Source organism: Balaenoptera acutorostrata, chromosome 12 (genome assembly GCF_949987535.1).
Source record: "Balaenoptera acutorostrata chromosome 12, mBalAcu1.1, whole genome shotgun sequence".
In the NCBI taxonomy this organism is placed as follows: Eukaryota; Metazoa; Chordata; class Mammalia; order Artiodactyla; family Balaenopteridae; genus Balaenoptera; species Balaenoptera acutorostrata.
In genome coordinates, this window is record NC_080075.1 from 5,378,745 (window position 1) to 5,397,203 (window position 18,459).

General features: G+C 40.3%; 1 protein-coding gene across 2 annotated transcripts in view; it reads right to left on the bottom strand.

Moving 5' to 3' along the window:
* The window catches only part of IL1RL2 (interleukin 1 receptor like 2), a 52,904-nt gene that overhangs the window by 11,089 nt on the left and 23,356 nt on the right, over positions 1 to 18,459 (bottom strand). For both annotated transcript variants that reach the window (XM_057558716.1, XM_007172125.2), the window contains 3 exons: positions 17,937 to 18,008; positions 4,782 to 4,911; positions 3,873 to 4,009 (listed from right to left, as the gene is read on the bottom strand). In XM_057558716.1, the coding sequence (XP_057414699.1) occupies positions 3,873 to 4,009; positions 4,782 to 4,911; positions 17,937 to 18,008 (339 nt within the window). The remainder of the gene's footprint in view (positions 1 to 3,872; positions 4,010 to 4,781; positions 4,912 to 17,936; positions 18,009 to 18,459) is intronic.

An 18,459-nucleotide genomic window follows, 5' to 3' on the forward strand; every position in this document is an offset into this window, starting at 1 on the left:
ACATACGCCAAATGGGTAGTAGATGTCAGTGAGGGCAGCATTTAATTATTCCTTTACAGTTAAGTAATAGGTATGGGGAGTAGAATAATTTGGTCTTGACCATGAGTTTGGGGAAGAAAATGTGATCTTGGGAATCTGGAGAGGGAAAGTCTGCAGACCCCTAGCTCCAGACAGTGGGTGTGGCATGGCTCTGACCACAGGAAGATTGCTCCCCTCTCAAAGCACACATGGTCGGGTCCCCCTTACTCAACACTAGACCCTCCAGAGGTGGAGCCTGAGAACCTTTACTGGGGAAGTTCCCCAGGTGGTTCTGTTGCATGTTCGTCATTATATTACTGTTATAACCGCCTGCCCAGTTACTCAAACTTGAACAGCAGGACTCGTGTCATAAATAAAGAACCTTCAGCTGCCTCTCCTGGGAGCCATCTCCATGGCTTCATAAGACTGGCTGAGAGCCAAACTCCCACCTCATCCCCTCTGGGCCAGCAGAGGCCAGGCTGGGCACCTGTCTGCAAGACATGGTCTCAGGAAGGGTGTTTACACCCCGCTCTGTTTTGTGAGCACATTGCCAAGCAATTAAAGCAAAAGCAGTGGGCAAGAGATGACCAAGGAGAAGAACCAATTTCTCTGGAACTCCAAGCCCCCTCAGAACATGCTCCTACATATCTGAGAAGAGGAACAGCACAGCTTTCTGCCCGACCACAGCCCAAAGCGGTGCTGTCAAAGAAGGAGGCTATAGGAAGGCGAGAACTAGAAAAGAGGAAGTGGGAGAGCGGAAGAGAAATCCTCCCCATTCTTAGAATCCACCGCACGTCCACCACTTCCTTCATTGGCCCCCTCCCCGGTCCTCCGGTCCCCCCTGGAAAGTGTGTGTGGGTAGGAGGGTGGGTGGGAGGGGGGAGGGGAGCTTACTGAAGAACCGATCACAACCTGCCCTAGGGCACACCATGTTGCAAACATTTTGCAAAGAAATCCCTATGTGTGCTTGTATGTCTTCAAATACATGGCATAATAAAGCAGAATAACTAAAAACACATTCTGTGTCCCCAAAATTAATCCATTGATTAAGTCCCAGCATAGCCAAGTGGATCTGCTCTGCACGCTGGTGCCCAGTTGGTCCTGACCGTGAGTTTGAACCTCTAGCTTCTATCTGTTGGATGGAATCGCCTCCTCCCTGCTGCCACCTCCCGCTTCTATGCTTTTTACCAGCTCTTGGAGCAACAGTGCCACCTCTCCCCTTGGGAAGACCTGTGTGTGGGGACCTTTACTGTACATATCAGGGATCTTGGCACTGCAAATGGTCATGATAAAAAGACCATGGCCACAATATTTATGAGATTCAAAAAGCCTCTGGTAAGTAAACAGGAGTGTTGGCCTGAAATTCTTGGGTTGATCACACACTGCATTCAGGAGTGTCGATATCCTCTGCTCTATAATTGAGCTAAAAGACAATGAAATTCCAAACAGGAAGTTAATGAATAAGTTCAAAGGAAGTATTGGCTTTGAAACTGAAATAAGTGGAAAACTCTCTGTTGAGACATCAGGTGACCTATTGAAGGCCCTATTTAAGGGGGTATTTACCTTTTGGGTCCACCTGGCTACCACCAGCCTTAAACTGAGATGGTAGCTGAGAACAAGTGATTAAAGGAAATTCATAGGAGGGCACACCCAACCCAAACAACTTTCTAGAGAGCCTGCTTCCGATCATCCAAATATGATTCACATCTGAAGGTGTCTTCAACAAAAATCAGGAAGTCCAATGGAGAAGTTGTAACCTTACTTCAGGTCCCAAGGAAACCAACAAGAGGCTTGGATTTAAGAGGGTTTGTTCCTAAGAATTTAGGGAAAACAAAACAGAGTGCACACGTCCAAATATACATTGCATGTGAGATATGAAATAAGTGTTGATAGGAACAAAGATGAATTTAGTAAGCGTAGGTTTCTTAACTAACCTAAAACAAAGGAGATTAAGGACATGTCCCCTCTCCTGTATGATCACCAGGTGTTAATTGATAACATCATTGGTTGCTCTGAGCCTGGACTTTGCCTCAGAATCCTTCTGAACACAGTACTTCCACGTGGTTACTACCTATAAGGCAGTATTGACATAGAAATTGACACTGGTCTCCCTCAGTCTAGGTTGAGGCAGATTTCAGTTATAACCACTTCAGGTCTTGTGCAATTTCCAAGGCTTCCCACAATCAGGTCCCCCTCCTTTCTCTGGTGTGGACCCTGAGGCACTCTCTCCAGCAATTTTACTCCTAATGATGTATCACAAAGGAATGCTTCTACATGAGCGCCAGGACCAACACACAAGAATTTCCATAGCATCATGATTTGTTAACAATCCCAAACTGGAAACAACTCAAATGACCACATAGTTACAGTAGAATGGATACACTGTAACCTGGTTATTCAATGGAACAGGATTCAGCACTGAAAATGAATGAACTTCTGCTACACGCTACATCACCGATGCCTCAGTGAACCCCATAAACCTAAGAAGAGAAGCAACACATCAAAGAAAACCTACTATGTAACTCTCTTTATATAAAGTTCAAAATCTGTCCAGTAAGCAGTTGGAAAAGCAGAGTTGCCACGTGGGAAGGGAAAATGTCATTGGAGATGTGGAGTTTGTTTTTACGCACACAGGGATGACAGTTGAAACCATGAGGATAAGGGATAGTATCAGAGAGGAGGGTATAGAAAGAGTGGCTCTGAGGATAGAATCTCAAGAGTCACCCAAATGTGCTGTAGAGGGAGATGGGATGCACATGACTGATTGGGGGAAAGTGATCCCAAATGACTTTCGATGACAAAGAAAAGCCATTGAGCAGAGGAAAAATAGACAGTGATGGCAGATGAGCCAAAACTCCTTCTACCTGAGGCACCCAAGAGGGGTCCCCCTGGTCCAGAGTGAGAAGGGGGAGGTGCTGTGTGCTCATTCACAGGAAAGGCACCTGGGGACAGTGTGACCTTGGCCTCTGGGCATGGAAGTGAGGTAGGGAAAAAGCCCAGTCAGGAATGCAGGCTTCTGTGGACACACACCTACTGATTGCCATTCAAAGGGAGGGGATGGACGCTAGTGAGACTTTAGCTAGACGCACGCAAACATGGCTTTAACTGATCCTTAAGGGACACTGGAAAATTCAAGCCCTCTCTCTTGTGTGTAGCTATCCAAAAAAAAAAAATAGGTGATACTAATAGAATTATAAAAAAGCTGTCTTGGTAAACTACAGGCTTGGTAAACCTCTTACAAGGTAGTTCAAACATTTCCCCTGATACATTTAAGAATTGAAAGTTTTTCTCGAGATTATGATTTCATCCTTCACTATTTACTCTCTGGTTCCATCACCTCCAATGGATAATCAGCGCACTCTGTACAGTGTTAAGTGCACAATCTGTGTACACACATGGAATTTGAAGCCTTCCTGCTCCAATATCAGGATTCAGCCTCTACAGATAATTTTACAAAGTTACATGATAAAATTATACATTAGCACTTTATTTTTACATCACATGATTTATAATAAACAACCTAAAAGCTGAAAATCACAAGTACGTGATTATAAAAGTTGAGCAAGCAGGTTTAATAAAGGAATACTTCTGTGTTTTCTAGAGTCCTGATGCATAAAATCTCAATGCATATTAATAGGGAGCTTTCTAAGGACACTGTAGTGAAGCCACAGCCTGACCCCAAGAACATGACCAGACAGGGTATCAGCTTTAATCTAGATTTCATATTGAGTTTCCCTATTTAATACCACTCTGCTGCCTCACACCAAACATTTCAAGTCACTCCTCTTTCATTTGTGTTTCCTTGCCATCACCTGGAACACTCTTGAGCCGAATGCATCCCACTAGAGTATTACCTGGGAGTTTTAGTATAACGTAAGCTGCAGACACTCCAGCATGGCATGTGAAAGGGTGGCCGTAATCTTCCATTTTCACTTCTAAGAAGGTTATGTTCATTGTGTAAAAAAGATGTCCTTGAAAAACAGTGTAGTTTCTATGAAAGAAGAGCCAGTCATTAATATGTACCTGAGTTGTATTTAACCAACATATTTTATAACCTTTTGTCTGGAGAATAAAGTTCTTTCCTGGAGAACACTTGGGGCCATCATTTCACCCTAAGAATACCCTGCTGGCTCAATGAGGTGATGGATTGTGTAGCACCAAATTTGCATTTTCTTCTAGACAGTGATGCAGAAGTGTAGTCCTTTTAATTAGAGACACCATCCTCAGCCCAAAGGGGCCTCCCCCATCCCTCTCCACTCATCCTAACCGACCTACACTGCAAAGCCCAACACAAGTTCTTCTGCCTTTTGACTTCATTAGTCTTGTTTCATACCACTCAACTTAAACCACCATAAATTGGGTTTACACCACTCCAGTAGCTAATGATCATGCATCGTCTCTCCCAAGAATCCCTGTGTTGTGGCCATTTTGCTATTTAAGCCTTGAAGGCCCATGGCCTTCCTAAATAGGAATGAGACTGGTTGTAAGGAGTAGCTGAGAGAAACTGATCTTGCTGCTTGGAGCCATACTTTGTTGTTTTGTCTCCTCTCTCTATGATCCAAGCAGGAGTAATAACATGAGCATCTTCTCTGAACCAGATGCTTGGCCCCACAGTACTGAAAAGGGCTTGAAAACTACAACCAAGAGGAGTGAGGGGAGAGACAGTGAGAGCCACCTAACATAAAGCAGTACCAGCACCAAAATCATTTAGATGGAGAAATTCGTGCTAGGTTTTAGGGAAGCCAGAAAAGCAAAACACCTACTCGCTTCCTTCTTGAATTCGTTTGGATTCCTTGTAGTAAACATTGACCAATGTGTTATTGACCCTCCAGTAGCGCGGGTTTGTGTTACCACGTGTGTCTGTTATATTGCAGTCCACGATGAGGGTGGAGCCTGTACAATCAAATTCATAAACACACAATGAAAACACTACCAAAGTGACCTGCTTAACAAAGGCACCTTGCTTCTGAGCCTTGAATATATTTCAATTACCAAAAATGTCCCCCTGAGGTCAATGTTCATCTACTGTACATTATTCTCTCCCTGGAAGGAAAGGACGAGGACACATGACCTTCCAGGACGCCTATTGTACAGAGAATAAGCTGTCAAACGTCACCAGCTTCAGACCAATTTTCCCACAATATCAGGGGCACACATACTGCTTCTACTCTCAGTAAACTTAGCAAAGTTTACAAAGTATTTCACACACGTTTTCTCCTTCAGTCTTCTTATCGTTCAGACACTCCTACAAGGCAGAAAAGGGGCAGAGCTATTATCCCCATCTTAGAGATAAGAACACTGAAGTTCAGACAGATCAAGTGCTTTGCCCAAGGTCACACATTAGAGGAAGGAACGAGATGTGACTCTGGTTTCCTAATTCCAAATCCAGTGATATTTCTACTTCACCATTTGTGACCCCTACCCTTTCCCTCTTTCCTTTATCCTGCCTCCACACGCATTCAAAAATTATATTAAATAAATACACATTTCATTTTATTTTGCCCCCAAAGCCTAATAAATTCGATCTATTTACTACATGTAAAAAAATTACTGTACTTCTAAACAGTCTACTTTAAGTTTCTTTATTCTAGGTGGTATTAAGTTTTTTTTCTTATTTGTAAAATATAACACAGTTATGGTAAAAAGTATAGAGTATAAATGTAAAGTTACTGAATTATTAAAAATCAAATATCCATATCACCTTCACCTCATCAAGAAAACAGTATATTGCCAAAACCCCAAAAGCCGCCCACTTGCTTTCCTTATTTTATATTTTATCACTTCCTACTCACCCCTGAACCCTGGCTTCCAATGATCCATGTTTAGTTGGTGATGTTCACCCATGCTGTTGTGTGTCACCATAGTCCATACAGACAATGGACCATACTAGTTCTTGTTTTTTTTTTTAATCTTTATTGGAGTATAATTGCTTTACACTGTTCTGTTAGTTTCTGCTGCATAACAAAGTGAATCAGCTACATGCATACATATAACCCCATATCCCCTCCCTCTTACGTCTCCCTCCCACCCTCCCTATCCCACCCCTCTAGGTGGTCACAAAGCACCAAGCTGATCTCCCTGTGCTATGCGGCTGCTTCCCACTAGCTATCTAGTTTACATTTTGTAGTGTATATATGTCTATGCCACTCTCACTTCATTCCAGCTTACCCTTCCCCCTCCCTGTGTCCTCAAGTCCATTCTCTACGTCGGCATCTTTATTAGTGTCCTGCCCCTAGGTTCATCAGAACCGTTTTTGTTTTAGATTCCGTATATATGTGTTAGCATACCGTATTTATTTTTCTTTATCTGACTTACTTCACTCTGTATGACAGACTCTAGGTCCATCTACCTCACTACAAATAACTCAATTTCATTTCTTTTTATGGCTGAGTAATATTCCATTGTATATATGTGCTGCATCTTCTTTATCCATTCATCTGTGGATGGACACTTAGGTTGCTTCCATGTCCTGGCTATTGTAAATGCAGTGAACATTTGGTGCATGTATCTTTTTGAATTATAGTTTTCTCAGGGTATATGCCCAGTAGTGGGATTGCTGGGTCATATGGTAGTTCTATTTTTAGTTTTTAAGGAACCGCCATACTGTTACCATAGTGGCTGTATCAATTTACATTCCCACCAACAGTGCAGGAGGTTTCCCTTTTCTACACACCCTCTCCAGCATTTATTGTTTGTAGAATTTTTGATGATGGCCATTCTGACCGGTGTGAGGTGATACCTCATTGTGGTTTTGATTTGCCTTTCTCTAATGATTAGTGATGTTGAGCATCCTTTCATGCGATTGTTGACAATCTGCATATCTTCTTTGGAGAAATGTCTGTTTAGGTCTTCCGCCCATTTTTGTATTGGGTTGTTTGATTTTTTGATATTGAGCTGCATGAGCTGCTTGTATATATTGGAGATTAATCCTTTGTCAATTGCTTTGTTTGCAAATATTTTCTCCCATTTTGAGGGTTGTCATTTCATCTTGTTTATGGTTCCCTTTTCTGTGCAAAACTTTTAAGTTTCATTAGGTCCCATTTATTTTTTTTTTTTTTTTTATTTCCATTACTCTAGGAGGAGGGTCAAAAAGGATCTTGCCGTGATTTATATCATAGAATGTTCTGCCTATGTTTTCCTCTATGAGTTTGATAGTGTCTGGCCTCACATTTAAGTCTTTAATCCATTTTGAGTTTATTTTTGTGTATGGTGTTAGGAAGTATTCTAATTTCATTCTTTTACATGTAGCCGTCCAGTTTTCCCAGCACCACTTATTGAAGAGGCTGTCTTTTCTCCATTGTATATTCTTCCCTCCTTTGACAAAGATAAGGTAACCATATGTGTGTGGGTTTACCTCTGGGCATTCTATCTTGTACCATTGATCTATATTTCTGTTTTTGTGCCAGTACCGTACTGTCTTGATTACTGTAACTTTGTAGTATAGTCTGAAGTCAGGGAGCCTGATTCCTCTGGCTCTGTGTTTCTTTCTCAAGATTGCTTTGGCTATTCGGGGTCATTTTTGTTTCCATACAAACTGTGAAATTTTTTTTTTTTCTAGTTCTGTGAAAAATGCCATTGGTAGTTTGATAGGGATTATACTAAATCTGTAGATTGCTTTGGGTAATAGAGTCATTTTCACAATATTAATTCTTCCAATCCAAGAACACGGTATATCTCTCCATCTGTTTGTATCATCTTTAATTTCTTTCATCAATGTTGTAGTTTTCTGCATACAGATCTTTTGTCTCCTTAGGTAGGTTTATTCCTAGGTATTTTATTCTTTTTGTTGCAGTGGTGAATGGGAGTGTTTCCTTAATTTCTCTTTAAGGTTTTTCATTTTTAGTGTATAGGAATGCAAGAGATTTCTGCGCATTAATTTTGTATCCTGCAACTTTATCAAACTCATTGATTAGCTCTAGTAGTTTTCTGGTAGCATCTTTAGGATTCTCTATGTATAGTATCATGTCATCTGCAAACAGTGACAGTTTTACTTCTTCTTTTTTGATTTGGATTCCTTTTATTTCTTTTTCTTCTCTGATTGCCGTGGCTAAAACTTCCAAAACTATGTTGAATAATAGTGGTGAGAGTGGGCAACCTTGTCTTGTTCCTGATCTTAGAGGAAATGGTTTCAGTTTTTCACCATTGAGAACAATGTTGGCTGTGGGTTTGTCATATATGGCCTTCATTATGTTGAGGTAGGTTCCCTCTATGTCCACTTTCTGGAGAGTTTTTATCATAAATGGGTGTTGAATTTTGTCAAAAGCTTTTTCTGCACCTATTGAGATTATCACATGGTTTTTATCCTTCAATTTGTTAATATGGTGTATCACATTGATTGATTTGCATATTTTGCAAATCCTTGCATTCCTGGGATAAACCACACTTGGCCATGGTGTATGATACTTTTAATGTGCTGTTGGATTCTGTTTGCTTGTATTTTATTGAGGATTTTTGCATCTATGTTCATAAGTGATATTGGCCTGTAGTTTTCTTTTTTGTGACATCTTTGTCTGGTTTTGGTATCAGGGTGATGGTGGCCTCGTAGAATGAGTTTGGGAGTGTTCCTTCCTCTGCAATTTTTTGGAAGAGTTTGAGAAGGATGTGTGTTAGCTCTTCTCTAAATGTTTGATAGAATTCACCTGTGAAGCCATCTGGTCCTGGGCTTTTGTTTGTTGGAAGATTTTTAATCACAGTTTCAATTTCAGTGCTTGTGATTGGTCTGTTCATTTTTTCTATTTCTTCCTGGTTCAGTCTTGGAAGGTTGTACTTTTCTAAGAATTTGTCCATTTCTTCCAGGTTGTCCCTTTTATTAGCATATAGTTGCTTGTAGTAGTCTCTCATGATCCTTTGTATTTCTTCAGTGTCAGATGTTACTTCTTTTTCATTTCTAATGCTATTGATTTCAATCTTCTCCCTTTTTTCTTGATGAGTCTGGCTAATGGTTTATCAATTTTGTTTATATTCTCAAAGAACCACCTTTTAGTTTCATTGATTTTTGCTATTGTTTCCTTCATTTCTTTTTCATTTATTTCTGATCTGATCTTTATGATTTCTTTCATTCTGCTAACTTTGGGGTTTTTTTGTTCTTCTTTCTCTAATTGCTTTAGGTGTAAGGTTAGGTTGTTTATTTGCGATCTTTTCTTGTTTCTTGAGATAGGATTGTATTGCTATAAACTTCCCTCTTAGAACTGCTTTTGCTGCATCCCATAGGTTTTGTGTCATCGTGTTGTCATTGTCATTTGTTTCTAGGTATTTTTTTATTTCCTCTTTGATTTCTTCAGTGATCTCTTGGTTATTTTGTAGTGTATTGTTTAGCCTCCATGTGTTTGTATTTTTTACAGTTTTTTTCCTGTAATTGATATCTAGTCTCATAGCATTGTGGTCGGAAAGATGCTTAATATGATTTCAATATTCTTAAGTTTACCAAGGCTTGATTTGTGACCCAAGATATGATCTATCCTGAAGAATGTGCCATGAGCAATTGAGAAGAAAGTGTATTCTGTTGTTTTTGGATGAAATGGCCTATAAATACAATTATGTTCAGCTGGTCTAATGTGTCATTTAAAGCTTGTGTTTCCTTATTTATTTTCATTTTGGAGGATGTGTCCACTGGTGTAAGTGGGGTGTTAAAGTCTCCTACTATTATTGTGTTACTGTCGATTTCCCCTTTTAGGTCTGTTAGCATTTGTCTTATGTATTGAGGTGCTCCTATGTTGGGTGCAAAAATATTTACATTTGTTATATGTTTTTCTTGGATTGATCCCTTGATCATTATGTAGTGTCCTTCTTTGTCTCTTGTAATAGTCTTTATTTTAAAGTCTATTTTTTCTTACATGAGTATTGCTACTCCAGCTTTCTCTTGATTTCCATTTGCATGGAATACCTTTTTCCATCCCCTTACTTTTAGTCTGTACGTGTCCCAGGTCTGAAGTGGGTCTCTTGACAGCATATATACGGGTCCTGTTTTTGTATCCATTCAGATAGTCTGTGTCTTTTGGTTGGAGCATATAAGCCATTTACATTTAAGGTAAGTATCTATATGTATTTTCCTATCACCATTTTCTTAATTGTTTTGGGTTTGTTTTTGTAGGTCTTTTCCTTCTCTGTGTTTCCCTTCTAGAGAAGTTCCTTTAGCATTTGTTGTAAAGCTGGTTTGGTGGTACTAAATTCTCTTAACTTTTGCTTGTCTGTAAAGGTTTTAAATTCTCCATCGAATCTGAATGAGATCCTTGCTGGGTAGAGTAATCTTGGTTGTAGATTTTTCCCTTTCATCACTATAAATATGTCCTGCCACCCCCTTCTGGTTTGCAGAGTTTCTGCTGAAAGTTCAGCTATTAACCTTATGGGGATTCCCTTGTATGTTATTTGTTGCTTTTCCCTTGCTGCTTTTAATATTTTTTCTTTATATATAATTTTTGATAGTTTGATTAATATGTGTCTTGGCATGTTTCTCCTTGGGTTTATCCTGTATGGGACTCTCTGTGCTTCCTGGACTTGATTGACTATTTCCTTTCCCATATTAGGGAAGTTTTCAACTATAATCTCTTCAAATATTTTCTCAGACCCTTTCTTTTTCTCTTCTTCTGGGACCCCTATAATTCGAATGTTGGTGTTTTTAATGTTGTCCCAGAGGTCTCTGAGACTGTCCTCAATTCTTTTCATTCTTTTTTCTTTATTCAGCTCTGCAGCAGTTATTTCCACTAGTCTGTCTTCCAGGCCACTTATCCGTTCTTCTGCCTTAGTTATTCTCCTATTGATTCTTTCTATTTTTAATTTCATTTATTGTGTTGTTCATCATTACTTGTTTGCTCTTTAGTTCTTCTAATTCCTTGTTAAACGTTTCTTGTATGTTCTCCATTCTATTTATGAGATTTTCGATCATCTTTAGTATCATTACTCTGAATTCTTTTTCAAGTAGACTGCTTATTTCCTCTTCATATATTTGGTCTGGTGGGTTTTTACCTTGCTCCTTCATGTGCTGCATATTTCTCTGTCTTCTCATTTTTTTTAACTTACTGTGTTTGGGGTCTCCTCTTCACAGCCTGCAGGTTCGTAGTTCCTCTTATTTCTGGTGGGTGAGGTTGGTTCAGTGGCTTGTGTAGGCTTCCTTGTGGAGGGGATTGGTGTCTGTGTTCTGGTGGGTGGGCTGAATCTTCTCTTTCTGGTGGGCAGGGCCTCGTCCGGTGGTGTGTTTTGGATTGTCTGTGAATTTAGTATGACTTTCGGCAGCCTGTCTGCTAATGGGTGGGGTTATGTTCCTGTCTTGCTAGTTGTTTGGCATGGGATGTCCAGCACTGGGGCTTGCTGGCCATTGGGTGGAGCTGGGTTTTAGTGTTGAGACAGACCTCTGGGAGAGCTCTCACCAATTAATATTACATGGGGCCGTGTGGTCTCTGGTTGTCCAACATCCTGGACACGGCTCTCCCACCTCAGAGGTCCAGGCTCGACACCCAGCCAGAGCACCAAGAGCGTCTGCTAGCCGCACAGCACAGAAGAAAAGGAAGGTTAAAAAAAAAAAAAAGAACAGACAGAACCCCAAAACAAATGATAAAAGCAAAACTAAACAGACAAAATCACAGAAACATACAAACACACACACACACACACACACACTCACAAAGAGAAAAAAAAACAAAAAAAACCCCGAACAGACAGAACCCCAAGACAAACGGTAAGAGCAAAACTAAACAGACAAAATCACACAAAGAAACATACACACAGACACTCAGAAAAAGAGAGGAAAAAAAAGAGAGCAACCAAACCAATAAACAAACCCACAGATGAAAACAAACACTAAAAACTAAACTAAGTTAAACATAAAACCAAAAACAAATCAAATGCAGAAAGCAAACCCTGAGTCCACAGTTGCCCCCAATGTCCCCCACCTCAATTTTGGGAACACTCGTTGTCTATTCAGGTATTCCATACATGCAGGGTTTACCAAGCCGATTGTGGGGATTTAGTCCGCTGCTCCTGAGGCTGCAGAGTGAGATTTCCTTTCTCTTCTTTGTTCACGCAGCTCCTGGGGTTCAGTTTTGGTTTTGGCCCCACCTCTGCATGTAGGTCACCCTCAGGCATCTGTTCCCTGCCCAGACAGGACAGGATTAAAGCAGCGGCTGATTAGGGCTCTCTTGCTCACTCAGGCCCGGGAGGTATAGTAGTCACAATTGGGTTGCCGGGAGTGCCTGCGGTGGCAGAGGGCAGCATGATGTTGCAACAGCCTGAGGCGCGCCGTGTGTTATCCTGGGGAAGTTGACCCTGGATCACAGGAGCCTGGCAGTGGCGTGCTGCATAGGCTCCTGTGAGTGTGTGGGTAGTGACCTGTGCTTGCACACAGGACTCTTGATGGCAGTGGCAGCAGAGGTAGCGGTCTGTGTCCGCCTCTGGCATCCAACATGATAGCTGTGGCTCATGCCCATCTCTGGAGCTTGCTTAGGCAGTGCTTTGCTGTCTGCAGGCTCACATAGCAGGAAGCCCCTCTCCTCATGCACCCCGAAACAATGGTCTCTTGCCTCTCCGGCAGGTCCAGACTCTTTCCTGGACTCCCTCCCGGCTAGCTGTGGCACACTAACCCACTTCAGGCTGTCTTCACACAGCCAACCCCAGTCCTCTCCCTGGGGATCTGACCTCTGAAGCCTGAGCCTCAGCTCCCAGCCCCCGCCCGCCCTGGCGGGTGAGCAGACAAGCGTCTCAGGCTGGTGAGTGCTGGTCAGCACCGATCCTCTGTGCAGGAATCTCTCTGCTTTGCCCTCTGCACCCCTGTTGCTGCGCTCTCCTCTGTGGCTCCAAAGCTCCCCACCCCATCCCCGCCTCCACCAGTGAAGGGGCTTCCTAGTGTGTGGAAACTTTTCCTCCCTCACAGCTCCCTCCCAGAGGTGCAGGTCCCATCCCTATTCTTTTGTCTCTTTTTTTCCCTTTTTCTTTTGCCCTACCCATGTACGTGGGGATTTTCTTGCCTTTTGGGAAGTCTGAGGTCTTCTGCCAGCGTCCAGTAGGTGCTCTGTAGCAGTTGTTCCACACGAAGATGTAGTTTTGATGTATCTGTGGGGAGGAAGGTGATCTCCGCGTCTTACGCCACCACCATCTTGAAGGTCTCCAACATACTAGTTCTTATTCATTTCTCTTACTGTTGCTATATACGCGCTGACATGGTTTCTATTATTTACCTCCTATGCCTATGGCCTATTTGAACTCTCTTCTCTTCTGCATATGTCTCCCAGGTCACATGTGTATATACCTCATGTATACACACCCATGTACACGATGAGTGTACAGAATTATCTACCAGTAAAATTGGGAGATTATACATTATGCCTAGCTCCAACTTGAAATGACATGCCAAGCTGTTTTCTAATAGTTGTACCACCTGACACTTCCACCAGCAGTGTGAGAGTTCCTGTTACTGCACAGACTCCGATGCCTGGGATTGTCAGTCTATTTACTTTAGCCATCTTTATGTATGTGTCCTGATATCACCTAGTGAATTTAAGTTACATCTCCCTAGATTGCACCTGGTCGAGCACCTTTTTAACCTTTTTATTGGCTGTGTTGATATCCTCTACTTGAGCTGTCTGTCCAAGTGGTTTGTCTGTCCTCCCACCAGGTGGCCTTCTCCTCATTATTTTGGAGGAGCTTGGCCTAGATCCTGCCTACGAGACCTTTGCTCACTTATTTCAAGTATCTTCTTCTACTCAGTGGCTTGTCTTTCCACTCTCTGAATAAACAGAAGTTCTTATTTCTAACGTAGCTTCACTTACCAATTTTTTCCTTCAAGACTAGTAATTTGTATGTTCTTCGTTTTTTTAACCTTTCCTTACCCCAAATCATAAAGGTATTTTTCTAGAAATGTATGGTTTTGACTTTCATAGGTAGGTCTACAATTCACTTGAAATTATTTTTATAAAAGGCACGAGAAAGGGGGCAAGTTTTGTTTTATTCTATATTGCATCCAATTGTCTATGGCCATTTATTGAGAAGACTGCACTTTCCCTATTACTCTGTAGTGTCAGCTTTGTCAAAACTAAGTGCTTTGCATGCATGGATCTATTTCTGGGCCTTCAGTTCTGTTCTACCGTCGATCCTCATACCAGGACTAGATTGTCTTTTTAGCAAATCTTTTTTTAGCAAATCTTGAAATCTGGTGTCATTCATCCTCCCATTCAGTTCTTCTTCATTAAAAGTGTCTTGAGCGGTCCCACCTCCTCGCCCAGAACGGAGCCCGCGTTTCCGCAGAGCTGTAACTCCCGGCTCGGGGTCTCTTCCCTCCGCCGTCACGGAACTGCCCTGGAGCCCAAGGGGAGGACGGCCTCACTGAGGCTGCCGGCTCTGGAGGGGCCCTGGCAGCCGAAGCCACGACAGTCCTGGGGACCACGGGCCGGTTGTTTCAGCAAGTAACTTAAAAGTGTCTTAACTATTATTCAATCTTTGAGTTTTCATACCAATGTCATAATCAATGTATCAAATTCTACAAAAACCAAAATCTGTTAAGATTTTGACTGTCTTCTTCCTCCAAACAAAGAAAAAGTGTTCAATAAGTCAGTTTTGAGTGTGTTGTTTCTACAGGTTTTTAAAAATAGATTTTTAAAAATCGGATTAAGGACATTCCCTTCTACTCTTAATAAAAGAGTTTATTTTTTTTTAATAATGAATTCCCAGTTCAAGTTTTCTAAATGACTTTTCTGTGTCTATAAGGTAAGTGTATTATTTTTCTCCTTTAGTTTGTTTATGCAAAATAAAAGTGTGAATTATCTAATATGAAACAACTTTGTATTGCTCCGTATAACCCCAGTTTAGTTCTTTATGTATGTTGTTAAAATAAATTTGCTAGCAATTTGCTTCACATTTTTCATCTGTGTTTATGAATGAGATTTGGCCTGAAATTTTCCTTTGTAATAATGTTCTGGACTTCCCAGGTAGCACAGTGGTTGAGAATCCACCTGCCAATGCAGGGAACACAGGTTCGATCCCTGGTCCAGGAAGATCCCACATGCCACAGAGAAACTAAGCCCGTGCACCACAACTACTGAGCCTGCGCTCTACAGCCCATGAGCCACAACTACTGAGCCCGTGCGCTACAACTACTGAACCCTGCACGCCTAGAGCTCATGCTCCACAACAAGAGAAGCCACCGCAATGAGAAGCCCGTGCACCACAGTGAAGAATAGCCCCAGCTCGCCACAACTAGAGAAAGCCCGTGCACAGCAATGAAGACCCAATGCAACCAAAAATAAATTTTAAAAAATTACTAATATCCTTGTTGGGTTTGGGTGTCAAGGTTTTCCTGACCTTATAAAATGAGATAAGGACTATTTCCTCTTTTACTTCTCTCTGAAACAATTTGTTGAAAATTGATGTTATCTCTTTATTAAATGTTTTGTAGAATTCACCAGTAAAACCAACTGAATCTGGAATTTTGTTTGTGGGAAGATTTTAAATTTATTTAATAGTTATATGATTATCTTCCTCTCTATGGCTTATATTTTCTTTCTAATTATCTAAACACAATGGCTAGAATTTTCAAAGACAGGAGAGGGGAACAAAGTTAATTAAGAGAGTTAATAACAGGTATATTTATCCTTTCTAGGTGTTCATGAAATCCACTAGGGTATTCACATGGTGAGTGATATGTAGACAACTATCTTTTATTATAGGCATTATTATTTCTTTGAAAGTTCAAAAGAACTAAAGAACTCTCCTTGAAACATGTGGGTCCAGAGCCTTTTAAGTACTGAGTAGATTTCATCTCCTTTCCATGTGTTGCTTTATAAGCTTTCTCATTTCTGTCTTTAATGTTTGAGTTTCTCTGCATTGGGGGGATTAGATTTGCTGGAGGTTCCTCTATCTTCTTTTTCTATTCCACCCCACCCCCACCCCAACCCTTCTATACCAGAACCAACTCTGTAATTTATCAATTCTATTTGTTGGTTGTTTTCCTTATAATAACTTTATAATTTTTTACGCCTATCTTTTTTATTTCCTTCCATGGAGTTGTTTAGTTGCTCTTTTTTATAGAGTTAAATGGTTAGATTATAGATTTTAATGTTTTCTACAATTATTAATAATAATGATATTTAAAGATACACGCTTCTTTAGAACTCACTGTTGGTCACATTCCATGAAGTTTGATATCTTCTCTCTGCCTTTATTTTCTAAATATTCTGTACCAATGGCTTTGGCTTAATCTAACCAAGAAAGTAAATAATTAGAAGCTAAATTTGTTGTTGCTTAATTTTTTTAATTAGTGGATTTATTTTTTGTTGGGTTTATCATTGTTTTGATTTTAGCTGTAAATTTCTAGATTACCTACATGGGGATTATACCATGTGGTCTGTATAATTTCCTCTTTTGGGACTCTGAGTTTTTCATAGATGTTTATGAATGCTATCCATTAAATACATTATTCTTAATATATCACTGGAGTATTTTAGATCCTTATTTGACTAGCAAATTTGTCAAAGCCAGAATATGTTAAAATCTCCCACTATAACTGAAACTACTGTACTGTCTTGTTGTATTGTGCTTGTATTTCTGAGAGTTTAGCTTTATATATTTTATTTTGATGCATGGCTATTTGACACATAAACATTTTTATTTGGGGAGGGATAATTTTTATTAGTATAAAACGATTCAATTTGTCATTTAATTTTTTGCATTGAAAGATATATTATCAGGTTGAAAGATTAATATTGCGAATCTGATTTCTTTGTATTGCTATTGTATGCAAATCTTATGCATATCTTGCTTATGCACTGATTTTTAATCCTCTAGGACATGTATTTTTAGATCTGTGTATTTTGAGGAGAGCATATAATTGGATTTTAATATTTGACTCAACCTGAACATCTTTTTTTTTTTTTAATTTTTTTATTTTTTGGTTGTGTTGGCTCTTTGTTGCTGCACGCAGGCTTTCTCTAGTTGCGGCAAGTGGGGGCTACTTTTCATTGTGGTGCACGGACTTCTCATTGCAGTGACTTCTCTTGTTGTGGAGCATGGGCTCTAGGCGGGTGGGTTTCAGTAGTTGTACCGTGTGGGCTCAGTAGTTGTGGCTCACAGGCTCTAGAGCTCAGGCTCAGTAGATGTGGCACACAGGCTTAGCTGGGACATGGCATGTGGGATCTTCCCAGACCAGGGATTGAACCTGTGTCCCCTGCATTGGCAGGAGGATTCTTTTTTTTTTTTTTTTTTTCAAACATCTTTATTGAAGTATAATTGCCTTACAATAGTGTGTTAGCATCTGCTTTATAACAAAGTGAATCTGTTATACATATACAATATGTTCCCATTTCTCTTCCCTCTTGCAGGCAGGAGGATTCTTAACCACTGTGCCACCAGGGAAGTCCCAAGCATCTGTCTTTTAATAAAAACTTTGTTTAATTTATTTTTTCTTTAGAAGGTACTCAACACATTTTTACCCTACTAGTGATTAACTTTAAATTTTAAAAAAGTATTTGAGTCCCTTTTTCTCCACTTAGATCACAAACTGAGGCAGTGTTTATTGATCCCTTCCTATGTAAAATAAGGAAAATAACATGGTAACTTCCCCTACTCCTTTCATATCCTTCCTAGTGTGAGATAATATAACCCAGGACTCTTGATCAACATTACTTAATAGTAGTTTGATATTACATATCATGTCTTTCAGGAAGGATTTGTCTTTGCGTGAACAGATTTACAGTAATCTTTTAGACCCATAGTGATTGCAGCCAGACCTTTCATAGCACAACCTCCCCACCCTTCTGCTCTGTGATTTTTTATTTTGATACCTCTCCTGATGAACTCAGGTATATACAAAGCTGAAAACTGGATACACCTGTATGGTATTTATCTTCATTCTTGAAATTCAAAAACATTCACAAGGATGTGTGGACTTACTGATTCCTGCCCTTAGTGATTTCGGAGGCTTCAATAAGTTTACTCACCAAGGTTTACTTCAATTGAATTATTTTTTGGATAAATGATCTTAGGGATTCTTCTTCCATTTCCCACTTTTCCTGATAAGAAATCATACCCAGATGAAATTGTATTAGAAACATTCCCAACTACTTGAATGCAATAATAACATAAAGAAAACATGGTACTGAGCATACCTTCAATAAACATTGGTCAAGAAAAAACATAACTCATGATGTGACAAAATATCGCTCCATAAGTGCATATTTTTCAACCAGAAATAATTGAATTGCTAAGGGGAAAAACTAAAAGCTGGGCTACTAAGAGAGTTCACATCACCATTATATATTGGACATAAATATAAACTGATGAGATTGTGTAATAAATTCTCATTGCCTAATCATCCAGTACACGTCTTAAGCAGTGGTGATAAGCAAAGTTCTGGCCTGGGTCCTAGACAGAAAGAAACAGTGACCCTAATGGTCTGTTCTCGGTTCCACTCCTCCATCCTCCAACCCTGCTATTCCATATTCTTCTCAGACCTTCCTTATT